This window comes from Diuraphis noxia, unplaced genomic scaffold, assembly GCF_037042655.1.
Source record: "Diuraphis noxia isolate RWA-SAM2 unplaced genomic scaffold, SU_Dnox_SAM2 contig0005, whole genome shotgun sequence".
NCBI classification, from domain to species: domain Eukaryota; kingdom Metazoa; phylum Arthropoda; class Insecta; order Hemiptera; family Aphididae; genus Diuraphis; species Diuraphis noxia.
Window position 1 is genome coordinate 47,397,287 of NW_028301715.1, and position 12,825 is coordinate 47,410,111.

The window sequence follows — 12,825 nt, forward strand, 5'->3', positions numbered from 1 at the left end:
TTATTAACTATTACAAAAATACAAAATATACTATATTGATAGTACCGTACGAAAACACAAACAATGGGCTGGGTGTAGAATTTCAAATAGTTTAAATAGATTTTTTCTTGTAGACTGTAGTTTAGTTAAAGAATTTTGTTCAGTTTTTGTTGTTGTTTTTTTTTTTTATATTTGTTTGAAACCATTTGAACTAGAAAATTTGTTTCGATACGTTAATAATTTAAATGATGTGATATTAAAATAAAATGGCTTTAACAACATTGAAATTACTAAGACTGTTACAGTTTATTCAGGTATTCGTATTTCATGTACATGCTGATTATACTTGGCCAAATGAACTTAAATCTACCAAAGGCTACACGGAATGGTCTGGAGGAATTGTTACTAATCATCATCGCTTAAAAGCCGATCAAAGCCCTTACTTTATTTTGAATAATGTCATTATCGAAGATACTGGCCAGCTCATTATAGATCCAGGTGTATTACTTAAATTTTCACCGAAAACCGGGATCACCGTGAAAGGATCAATTATTGCAAATGTAACATATTTTAAAAATAATCTAATAAATAAACTTATTTATTTATATTAATAACATATTTTTTAGGGAGATGCTCATAATAAAATTGTAATGACATCTAGTGCTAATGTTGAAGACGCGGACGATGCTCTAAGTCAGACTTCTTCAAATATAAGACTTGTAGATGGTCCTAGTATACTAGCTGGACGTTTACAGTTATTTCATAAAGGTGCTTGGAGATCAGTTTGTACATCAACACAGTAAGGAAGCTCTAATCTGCACAATCTAAAGTAAATTTCCAAATGATTTAACTAAATTTTGTCCTCTTAAATGTATAGATGGAACAATGCAGACCTCCAAACAACATGTCGGCATTTGGGTTTTCGCGGAGGTAAATTTTTACGTTGGATGGAACCTGCAGTAGATAAGCTTCACACACGTCTGCTATTGTCTAATTTGCAATGTAAAGGGTTTGAAAATGATTTAAATAGTTGCAGTGGATGGGAAAACAAAAAATTAGGATCTGGTAGTTGTGGTAAGTTGAAGTATCTATATCAATTACTTAACATTTCAATTATATTTTTAAGTATATGACTCATCATGAATGAATCATCATCATTAATCTCTAATTATTTATTAAAATATAATTTTCAGATCTTAAGCAAGATATTGCTATTGAATGTCAGCCGTATTATGAAAACAGCTTTGCAGTAAAAAGTTATTGGAAAGGTCTTAAATTTGAAAAAGCTCAGTTCAAAAAATCATTAATAAATCATAACACTCTATATCAACCAGTATCACTATCAGAACTGAATCATGTTATATTAACGTATGCAATTTATTTATTCTTAATATCTATCTGTTTATGATCATTAATTCAGAGGCATATTTTTTGGATTGGAGACATTTATGTAATCTAATTTTTAAAGTTATTTTAATAATGTAGGCTATCTTTTGTCTTCTGTACATTTTACTCATGTCTAGTAAATTCTAAAATGATGTCGCTGGATTAATAATCTTTTAATTTTTGTATTTTTTAGTACCTATGATATTTTAAAAATAATTGTAGGTATGCTGGTGTTGGTGCTGAATTTAAATCTACTTCAGTCATAGAAGTTGATGGAGTACCACCATTATTAAGAAATGTGTCAATATTACATTCTGCATACAATGGTATCAACATAACCACATCAGATTCTATACTAGATTTGCAAGACTGTATTATAAAAAATAATAGAGGTACTGTACTTATTGTATAGAAAATTTTGTTTTCATTATTTCATATAATACTATTGTTTCTACATCAACCATGTTCGTAACAAAATACGATGTTTGGTTAATCGTTTTACTGTTCATTTTTTTTTAATAATATTATCTTAAATATTTAATATTTATTTTCAGGACATGGTATTTTTATGAATTCATCATTTGGTCAATTGAGTTTAATGAAAACTTTGGTGTCTAACAACAAAGGTGATGGCATACATATGGTTCAAGGCAATGTCAATCATGATCTCATGAGTAATGTTAACGAATTGTGTTCTCTTCCAACAACAACTAGTCAAACATTTCCTGTTCTTGTTTCTGTTCAACAAAATAGTTATAACGCTAAACAAATCAACTGCTATAAGGTCTATACATATAATTTTATTTAATATAATATTATTTACACTAAATAATCTATATATTTTTAACTGCAGAGTTTATTCACTAAAATTGGTCAAGTCTTAACTGTAAATATTGAACATACTCGTTCTCAACAACTTGACAACAATTCATTTATATATATTTATGATGGAGAAGTATCGACTCCTGATAGGTATTTTTTATAAATTTGATATTTGTTATACTGTGTTATGTTATTTAATATAAAATATATATTTTTAGGCTTTTAGCTACTATTTCTGTACTCAACAATACTGTACCACAATCAGTAACATCAAGTCGTAACAACATACTAATTCAATTTTCCGCACCGGCTAGAACAAATGTATTTGGTCTTCTCAGGGTAACATCAGGATTTGGTAAGATAATAAATCTCAATTTATTTATATTTATTGATTGGATAAATTATCTTATATTTTTATAGTGAAATGGCATAGTATTAATATATCTGAAAGTATTCTATCTGATAATATTGGATCTGGATTATTTGTTGAGAATTTATACAGCGCTGTGTCAATATTAAATTCTTCAGTGCACAACAATAGTGGAAGTGCGGGAGTCAATATTTATAATGGTTCTGCTGATCTAACTATATTAGGTTCAGATATAGTGTATAATAATGGATTTGGAATTTTAACCAATACTAACGGCGGAGTGCGCAATATTACGTATTCATCAATCAAGTCAAATTCAGGATCTGGAATAGCTGTTCGATTATTGGACAAAATAATCAGCAATGTTCCTCAGAAAACAATTTTAACATATTCTCAAATCAATAATAACACAGTAGAAATTGATGGATGGTGTCATGGCAAATCACAGATCAATGTAACGGGGAATGTTTTTAGTTTCAGCATTTATGCATTAGAAATAAAATCATGTATTGAACGAGATGCCACCACAACTCATGTAATTATATCACACAATGAATTTTTTAATAATAAAAAGTTGGCAGTACTTATAAAACCAATGCTTAACATGGATGTAATTTTGGAGTTCAATCGATTCAAAAAACAAGAGTATGGTTGTATATTAATTAGAAATGAACATTTTGATGAAGACTTTGATGAAACACCAACGAATGCTTTACTGAGATATAATGAATTTTATGATAACAGTGGAAGTTATGTCGTTAATTTGGGTTTAAGTACATATAGTCAACTGCAAAATTTGCTATTCACATGGAATTATTTAAAGAATAATAGAATAACTCAACCTTTTAAGTTGGTTTCAAGAAATAAAGTGGCGGCAGTAATTGTTGTTGCTTCTTCTAATGTAATTATTATGAGAAATATTATTGAAAACCCCCTGTCAAACTATGAAATAGGAGTACAACTTGAAGATCAAAGTCTTGTAGTAAATACTACTTATAATTGGTTAGGAAACACGGATGATCATTTTATCATAAATAGACTGTTTCATAGGTAAGTTAATTATTTTTTCTTTTATTTTATGATATTTGATTTGCTATTCAATTTTTGACAGACGTGACCGGTATAATTTGGCTAAAATTGAATTTGTCCCCTTCTTGTTACATCCTACAAACCCTGGTACTACATCAATAATGACTGTTTCTACAGTTGTAACTCAATTGTATAAAGAACCTAATGATTTTGGTGGAGAAGTAGATGGTGTAGAAACTGTGTATAGTGGTGAATATATCGTCACAAGAGATATTAATGTGGCATCTAGTGGAAAATTAATTATACATCCTGATGTCACTTTGAAGTAATTTTATATTTAATTGTACTACAATGATTGTATTTATCTTCTAAAATGTAAATATTTTAGATTTAATCCAGGTGTTGGCATAATGGTAGCTGGAAAATTAGAAGCTCGTGGTAGAAGCTTTGGCAACATAAAATTTACTTTAAATGAGCCTCCTGTTCCTGTGGTAGATCCACCAATTGAGACTGTTAATGCAAATACTCGAGTTAAGTTGGTTGCTGGAAGGACATTTAATGAAGGAAGACTTCAGGTATGAAATTTGTTTTCATATTATTGTTATTTTACATTAAGAAAACATTTTGTTTAAAACAGGTATTTTCTGAAGAGTTGAACACATGGGGAACAGTTTGTAATTATGGTTGGACAATTGATAACGCTGCATTAGTATGCCGACAATTGGGTCTAGTTTTAAATCCCGCAGATTGGAAAGTTGATGTTCCTCTTGCTGATCCATTAGAACCAGTATTATTAACGTAAGTAATTAAAATTTTAATGTTCTTGAATATTCCAATCATAATTTAATATTTATTTTTAGTAATGTCACTTGTTCTGATGAAGATATAGATATGATAAATTGTAGAGTTGAAATAGTAATTGACTCCGAACAGTTGTGTGATCATTCAAAAGATGTTGCTTTTCGATGTGAACAACCTGGTTGGACCGGCTTAAGATTGGGTGTATTGGCAGATACATGTAATCTACAATATATTACAATAGAAAAAGCTGGACTTTTTGATTATATAACTAATGAATTTGGACCCGGTATGTTTTCTAAAATTAAAATTAAATATGTTATTTAACTATAAAAGTACTTAAACATTTAAGTATGTAAACCGTGTAGAATCCATGCAAAAGAATTTTTAACTGTCAATTCAGAAAAAGGGAGATGTTTTCTTTAAAGATTTTATTTTTAAATTCCCAAAAAATTAGTTTTGTGACAGTAGCATTTACAGCTGTATTATTTATCTATTTTTACAGCTCTGCAGGTAGATTTGAATAGACATACATTTGAAGGTGTCCGTATAACAGACAATGCTGGAAATGGCTTGGAAGTACTTTATTCTGACTTGCATAACAGTTTGAGCTATATTCGTAATTCAGAGTTTAGTGGCAATAAAGGAGCTGGGATATTCTTCAAACAACTTGGTTTGAACATTCAAGGTAAATATTATACATAGTTAATTTAAGATAAATAATATAAAAGTATTATTATTTTCAGATAGTAAAATTGAAAGGAATAAATTTGGTATTCAGCATGATGTTTCAATTAGCATTGATAAACAACGAGAGCTGGCCGGTTGGTTTAAACCATTTGCATCAAGTTCATATCAATATAAACCCGTACTATTGCCAAATGATCAATCAAATTTCCAAATAGATTTAAAACCCAATGAATTTAGATATGTTATCACTAAGCAAATACATTTAACAGAACCAATTCAATCCAAAATAATTTTCCAAGTACCTATTCAATTTTTATCTAATGTTTGAGAATTATATTCATTTATTGATATTTATTTTAGTGTACGAAAATCAATTATGTTGTTGGAATTCAGATGTTAAATATACCTCATAATAATAGTAGTGAAAGAATTTCTATTCGTAATATTCATAGTAATAAGATTAATGATATTATTTTGTGGAGCTCTAATCGTGATACTGGAATTTTTCCTACTCAAAGTAGTTCCAATGGTATCATTTTGAATTACAGTAGTGGATCAAATCCACGAGGAAATATTGTTCTTCTTATATCATGCGTACCAGGTATAAATATCGTTAAATAATTTAATACTTTAAAATTTCATAATTTCAAAATATTTAAATTGTATTATCATAACTTTTTTAGCTACAATAAATCAAGGATTATTAGTTCAACCTGAACCAACATTATTTGTTACTAAAACTGCTATTAAAAGCAATGAAATTGGAGTATTTCTGACTTATTACAGCGAGTAAGTTTTTATTTAGAATTTACTTTCTTAAATTAATTTTTTTTATTTTATGATTAGATTTATGAGTACTGAAAGTCACAAATATAACAATAAACCAAAAAAGGGCCAGTTTTATTTACGCGCTTTGAATGAAACTATACATTTATATGATTGTGATATATCTTATAATACAAATGAGGGTTTACTTGTTCGAGAAATTGAGCAGTTTTCATTTCCATTTGGACTGTTTAATAAATCTCATATTCATATAAGTGTGAATAGTTCAACAATAGCAAATAATGGAAAAATTATCAATCATCATTCCAAGTATGTTAAATTATTTTTACTTTACATACCATATTTTAATCAGTTAATAATACTAAAAAAAAATTTTAATTATAATTTTCTTTCCTAACTACTTATTTTCACTATTAGGGACACACAAAATTCATTAAATATTTACAAATGGGAGTTAACAGGAAATTCTTTTGAACGAAATCTAAAAGATGGTATCCAATTGACATTACCATATTTATATTCATATGATGAAAACATCACACATGTTGTGATAATTGACAACAATACATTGGTTCACAATTCAAATTTAAAATTGAATATTGGTGGACACTTTGCCATGTTAAATATTACCCGTAATACTATACAAAATAACATATGTAAAGGTAATTTATCAAGCAATTTCTTAATTATATTTTCCTCAACACTCACATTAAACGTTATTTAGATGGTTTGATAATGATAACTGGTATGGAAAAATATATGTTAATCTGGAAGAATACAATAAATTCCAACATTGGAGAATTCATGATTAAGTTTAATATTAAAAGCCAATGTGAAATTATGAGTTCGGTTTTCGCATTGTTCAGAGAAAATATATTTAATAGTAACTCAAGGCTACTTACAACAGGAGTAATTATATATTAAAAATTTGTACTTCAATAACTTAATTAATTTCATATTTTAGTCAATCTCTGCTTTGATTATATTTGATGGGATTCAAAATGTTAAAATTGATCGAAATTTAATGTCATCAAGTAATAGTATGAACTATAATGTTATTGCTGGTCTCCATACATCAAGAACAAGCAATGCAATAAACATGGCAAACAACTACTGGGGTTCTTTAGATATTAGTCGTATAAAAGACCTTATATTTGATTTTGATGATTGGAATAATAATGCCGTAACTGTTTTTACACCATTTTTAATTGATGATTCTTTTGATGCCTCTTTATCTGTGAGTTTGTTTTTTAACTTCTATATTTTTAAAATTAAATTACAATATTTTTTTTTTAATTTGATATAGACAACATGGGATGATGTTTTACGCACTTCAAATGGAGTATTAGGCGGTAAAATTTCAGAATCAATGATTATAGCTCCTCAAGAAAATGCATACGTAGTTTTATCGGACATTACTATAATGCCTGGAGTAACTTTAACTATATTACCAGGAACAACATTAGAATTTGCACCTAATATTGGTATCCTCGTTCTTGGTTCTCTGGTGGCTAGGGGATATACTGGTGGTGAAATAACATTTAAACCCATTAATAAAGTCATGATACCACATTCACACAATCTAAAGTCCAGGTAATATTATTATGACAACATTTTACATAATTTTTAAGTTAAGTATAATTATATCATCTGTCAAGGCCTACAATACGGTTAAATCATATGAAAAATATTGGTGGAACAAATACCAACTTATTTGGATTTTTGGAGATATGGAACAGTACTTTAATGCAGTGGCTACCAACTTGTGATCGCTCATTTACTGAAGCTAATGCTAAAGTTGTATGTAAAGAAATTGGATCGAATAGTACTACCTCCAACAATTGGTTTACCTGGAAGAAACATTATTATAATGATAGTCAAATGGTAGTTGCTGCTCAAAGCTGGCCACAACATTTTGGATGTTCAGGTAATTTAATTGAATAAATTGAAAAATAATTTCTATATTTATCAATATTTCATTTCAGGGAATGAAAACAACTTCTTGGATTGTCCAATTTTAAATTTTACTGATGAATTTTTAACATGTGATTGGAATGATGAATCATTTGTGTTTGTGTATTGTACCGAAAGTATTCTTACTAGCGATCAACATCATTGGGGAGGCATAAGGTAATAGTGTCGCAACAAAGGGAGGTCCTAGATCTGGACCCTCCTTATTTGTTTTATTGTTAGTAAGCGTATACCAGATTCTTTTCTTTAGTTGTATTATTTGTTTAAATTTGTATGACCTTTTCCTTGAAATAATTCTGATTGCTTACTGTAAGGAAATACAAAATATTCAAGTGATTTAAATTAATCAAATATAGATTATAAATAATAATACACTAAAAATTAGAACCCTAAAGGAGATTTTGTATATTTGAGTTAGGAGTAAAGATTGATATTACCCTATGTGTCATACTCCATATAGTTAATATTTATATTTAATTTAACTTTATATAATAATATGTAATCATATAGACTTGAACATATATTTACTGAAATCACAATGAAAGTGTACTCTTGCTTAATACAATATAATAATTTAATTGATTATGTTTACTTTCATAGATTTTCTAACAATGATTTTGAAGTAAATGATTATTCTGAATTTTTGCACGATAATGAAAACCACGGATTGAAAACAAATGTGCAATCTCAATTACAATATGTGCAAATTGAGGGTGCTGGAGTGTTACATAATGAATTATCTCCTGCTGTGATGATAATTGGAAAATCTCCTTACATTAATTCTATTAATGTTACAAATTCAGCATCTCATGGGATATCTGTTATTACATTTAAACACCAAAACATACATCTTTTTTCTAATTGGTTAGTTCTAATATTTTTAAAAATAAATTTGATTATACTTTAATACTAATTGGTGTCTCAGGATTGAAAATAATACTGGAATTGGTATTAACATAATTTCATTGACTGGAGAAGGGCAAGAAAACGATGAAAGTTCCTTTGATGTGTTAAAACAAGTGAATATTCCTAAAGATACATTTGGTTTATTGGACATGTGTGATCCCATTAAAGATGTAGTGGTGTATGAACGAATGATTGTACATTTCAAATATAGTGATCAACCTATATCTTGTGTCAAAATTTTCCGTAGCTATTTGGGATCTAAATCATTAGGTTTAAGGTAAACAAATTAAGTATTATTATTGTTAGTTTACTTAAATAGAACTATTAAACTATTTTAATTGTTGTATATATATATATTATATTATAGATTACTACAGTTAAATTTAGCACATGAAAGTGATTATGTGGGAATTTATGATGGAATATTATATAATAAAACTTCTGAAATCATTCGTCTCGTAAAATCTCCCAAATCTCAAAGAAGAAGATTCATTAAATCCACATTTGGTAGCATTAGCTTAAAAACTATAGCTCGATCTGCTTCTTCTCGTATTTATGGCTTTATTGCAGAAATTGTTACCCTTCCCATTGCTGCTATAGGTTTTGGTATGTGCATTTCATTAATATAATATTTTAATATATTTAACTATAATTATATTCTCATCAAAAAAAAAAATAAATACAATTATATTTTTATTGATTATTTTTAGATCGCAACACTGAACATAATATTTCATATTCAGTGATCAGCAATAATTTTATGGGTGCTATTAGTTATGCTTGTGCAGGTGAGGTAAATCCACACATTAGTGTTGCTTGGAATAAGATAATCAACAATTGTCGCCACATACCCGATTCAAACATTAGTACATGCGAAATGCCTATCCAATTTCAGTTGCAAAATACTCAAAGTTTACTACTTCATGTAAGACATTTTTTGGTATAATAAGTTATATAATATTTTTACAAAACACTTTGTATAAATTCTTTTAAGCTCTTCTGGATGTTCCTGTTTATTATTCATCCTAAATCTGATTAACTAATGTTCATGATAAAGTAAATTATGGTTTATTTTATCTGTCTATCCGAATTAAATGTTTCTATATCCTTTTTTCATAAATATTCAAATATTCTTACTATCCTGATATTGAAATAGTAAAATACCATGTTTCCATCCTTTTGTTCTTCAACTTCACTAGCTGTGTTCTAGTTCTTATAATTTATAATTAATTGTTTTTATTTGTAATTATTATGTTTAAATTGTTTTGATTTAATTAGGCTTTTTCATTCTTTAAATTTGTTTTTAATTTCAATTTTAGAATAATCTTATTATGAAAAATCAAGGTGGACTTAAAGTGACAGCAGATTCTAGTGGATTTGCTACTGCTTTGCAAGCAATCATCCATAATAATTTATTTACAGAAAATGTTAATTTACCAGTATTAAATATTAGTGGTATACGTGTGGCCCCTCAACAACATATAACCATTTATCGCAACTTTTTCTCAAATAATATCGCTCCATATGAAAACATCATTCAGCTTGTCCAGGTAATTATATTATTATAATTCAAAATTCAAAATAAAATCATTTTTAATTTTTAACTTTATTTCATTTTAAGGTTATTTCAAATTTTACATTCAACTACGTTTATAGTAACATTGGTTTTCATGTTCTACAAATGTCTGGTTTTCATGGAATTCGATTGCCATTACAGTCATCAACATCACATAACGGATTTTATTGGTAAAAACGTATTTAAAATTTATTTGTGTGACTGTTTAACTATAAATTAAATTTTATCGTGATAGGAATGAAGCAACAAACTTACAGAACAAAGGAACAATATTGGCTTTATCAAACGGTCAATATTATATACACAATATATTTTATGACCCTGAAAATAACTATGAAATCATAGCGGCGACCAGTAATAACAGATCAAAGTAAAGATATTTTTTTCATTAAAAAATGCTCATTATTTTTGTTATTGTTTAAAGAATCCATAGTTACACTTATGTTTGCAGTGATTATATTTATGCTATTGATGGTTCCATTGATGCTCGTCACAACTATTGGGGTTTTAATGATACCATTGCTGTACATGGGCGCATCAAAGACTACAGAGATGAAATAGAATTAATGCCAGTAGATGTAATACCGTATTATTCAACAAATAAAACTATTTTAGAATCAGAAAAATGTCCTCCTCCATGGATCTTAATGCCAAACTCTAATACTTGTTATGGATACATAGCAGTACCAATGACATTTTATGAAGCTAAGACATTTTGCATGGTAATTAATATTTTAAGTATTGTTGAATACAGATTAAATGTTATATTTAATTTTTAGACTATGAATGCTTCATTGCCGTTCATTACTGGTGACTATGCAAATATCCGGAGAACACTGCAATTACAGATCTATGACTATGGTTTAATATGGGTTCAGCATATTGACTACATTGGTCAGTGTACAGCTCTCGGTTTTAACAAAGTACACACTAATTTAGAATGTACTTTTCGTAATGCCTTCATTTGTGAAATGGGTAATAACATATTTGCTTCAAAACAAAAACAATTCAGTGCTAATTTTAATATTGTTGGTAAAATATCAATTTGTTATTAGACCCTCAAGTGACTATTAATCCATTGAAGTGGCGTGATGATTTTGTCAACATTGCTGTTACGGGATTAATATTTGGGTGTCTGATTTGTGTGGCATTTGTATTATGTTGCTGGTGGACTAAATCAAAGCAAAGGCAAGTGCAAAGGCTAAACAGACGAAATTCAATTCGCCAATCATTAACATCTCTACGATCATTATCCCTGTCACAGCCAGCATTTTCTGAATTAAATTACCGACGTAAACCAGTGAGTCAAAATAATTTTATCTTATTTAAATATTTATAATAGTATGGTATTCTATAATTATTAATTTGTAGCAATAGTTATTGAGAAAACTTATATCATTCTAATTTTATAGATAATTGATAATAGCAGTGGTTTTAACACAATATCATCCAAAGCCAACGGAAGTAGCGATTCCATAATGAAATCACAATTTAATTCATCTGTTGATGAATATGAGCCAAGTGAATTATACGAAGTACACAATGTTAACGATCCTATACACATCGAAAATAATTATGATTTAGCATACAAAAATAATGGTAATTTCTTGGTTTTTTTATAAATATAAAATACAAAAAATTAAATAAACTATATTTATGAATTTAGGTTTTAGAGATAACTCAACATTTGCATCTACAGTGGGTATGTGGACAGACGTAAGCAGTCGAGGAGTATACAGTAGTGCAGAAGTCCTTGAAACCAATTTGGATCAGGCACCGTCACCTCCTCCCAGATCACATAGCCAACCGCTAGAAACCTCAATGTGATATATCATAATCCTATGTATCTAATTTTATTTATAGTATTTATTTATATTGATTAATCGATCTCTTAGTCCAGAGACCACTCACCCAATAGGATATCATGTATAGTATTTTTATGAAGTATTAATAACAATTTATTTATTTGTACCTATTTACTCTTAAGAAATTATGTTGAAAAACATTACGCACTAGTGCACTACACTGCCTGTGACTGTATTCAAAAAGTCCCTTAATTTTTTTTTTTTTTCGTGGATTTACGGACATTTTTGTTAGATTTAGGGAAATTGACAAGGTATGTATTTTTAATTTTTTGTTTTGTTTTTTTTTATATATATTATAATATTATATTAGACATAATTTAATTAGAGTTAAAACATTTTGTATTGTGATTAAAACGAAAAAGTATTCCGTCCAGTTTACTAATCACACGAGCCGTCCAGAATAAATAAAATATTAATACCTACCTATAGGCTATAATTAGCACTATATGTCTATATTCGATTGTTTTGTATGGAAACAATTATTTATAAGTTAATATGTACCTTTTTTTTTACATACATAAATATATATATATTACATGTTTTTTATACTATACATTGGTTATGATTTCATTTAATATGATGACGTACTCTCTAATGTTGCGGAGAGGTAAAACCTATTTGTCACCGGAATATGCAAATGATGTCAA

At 28.2% G+C, this 12,825-nt stretch overlaps 1 protein-coding gene across 1 annotated transcript; it reads left to right on the plus strand.

Moving 5' to 3' along the window:
* Positions 1-31: 31 nt before the first annotated feature.
* On the plus strand, positions 32-12,731 carry bark (C-type lectin domain-containing protein bark beetle). Its single transcript, XM_015511951.2, has 36 exons — positions 32-539; positions 606-778; positions 857-1,053; positions 1,173-1,347; positions 1,588-1,757; positions 1,920-2,149; positions 2,219-2,337; positions 2,406-2,542; positions 2,608-3,607; positions 3,669-3,911; positions 3,975-4,161; positions 4,224-4,384; positions 4,447-4,673; positions 4,890-5,072; positions 5,131-5,372; positions 5,435-5,675; positions 5,758-5,863; positions 5,921-6,169; positions 6,278-6,522; positions 6,585-6,769; positions 6,825-7,097; positions 7,167-7,453; positions 7,519-7,787; positions 7,846-7,990; positions 8,432-8,695; positions 8,757-9,014; positions 9,105-9,343; positions 9,448-9,662; positions 10,057-10,287; positions 10,359-10,483; positions 10,549-10,683; positions 10,765-11,035; positions 11,093-11,288; positions 11,369-11,613; positions 11,726-11,912; positions 11,980-12,731. Exons 1-36 carry the CDS (start codon positions 246-248, stop codon positions 12,138-12,140), a joined length of 8,265 nt encoding a protein of 2,754 aa, XP_015367437.2. The 5' UTR covers positions 32-245; the 3' UTR covers positions 12,141-12,731.
* The last annotated feature ends 94 nt before the right edge of the window (positions 12,732-12,825 follow it).

What these genes read in the sequence shown, in the direction of transcription:
- bark (XM_015511951.2), top strand. Translation starts at nt 246, where the DNA reads ATGGCTTTAACAACATTGAAATTACTAAGACTGTTACAGTTTATTCAG. An exon ending in CAAGGCTACTTACAACAGGA is followed by an intron (nt 6,770 to 6,824) that starts GTAATTATATAT and finishes TTCATATTTTAG; the next exon opens with TCAATCTCTGCTTTGATTAT. An exon ending in TCACACAATCTAAAGTCCAG is followed by an intron (nt 7,454 to 7,518) that starts GTAATATTATTA and finishes TCATCTGTCAAG; the next exon opens with GCCTACAATACGGTTAAATC.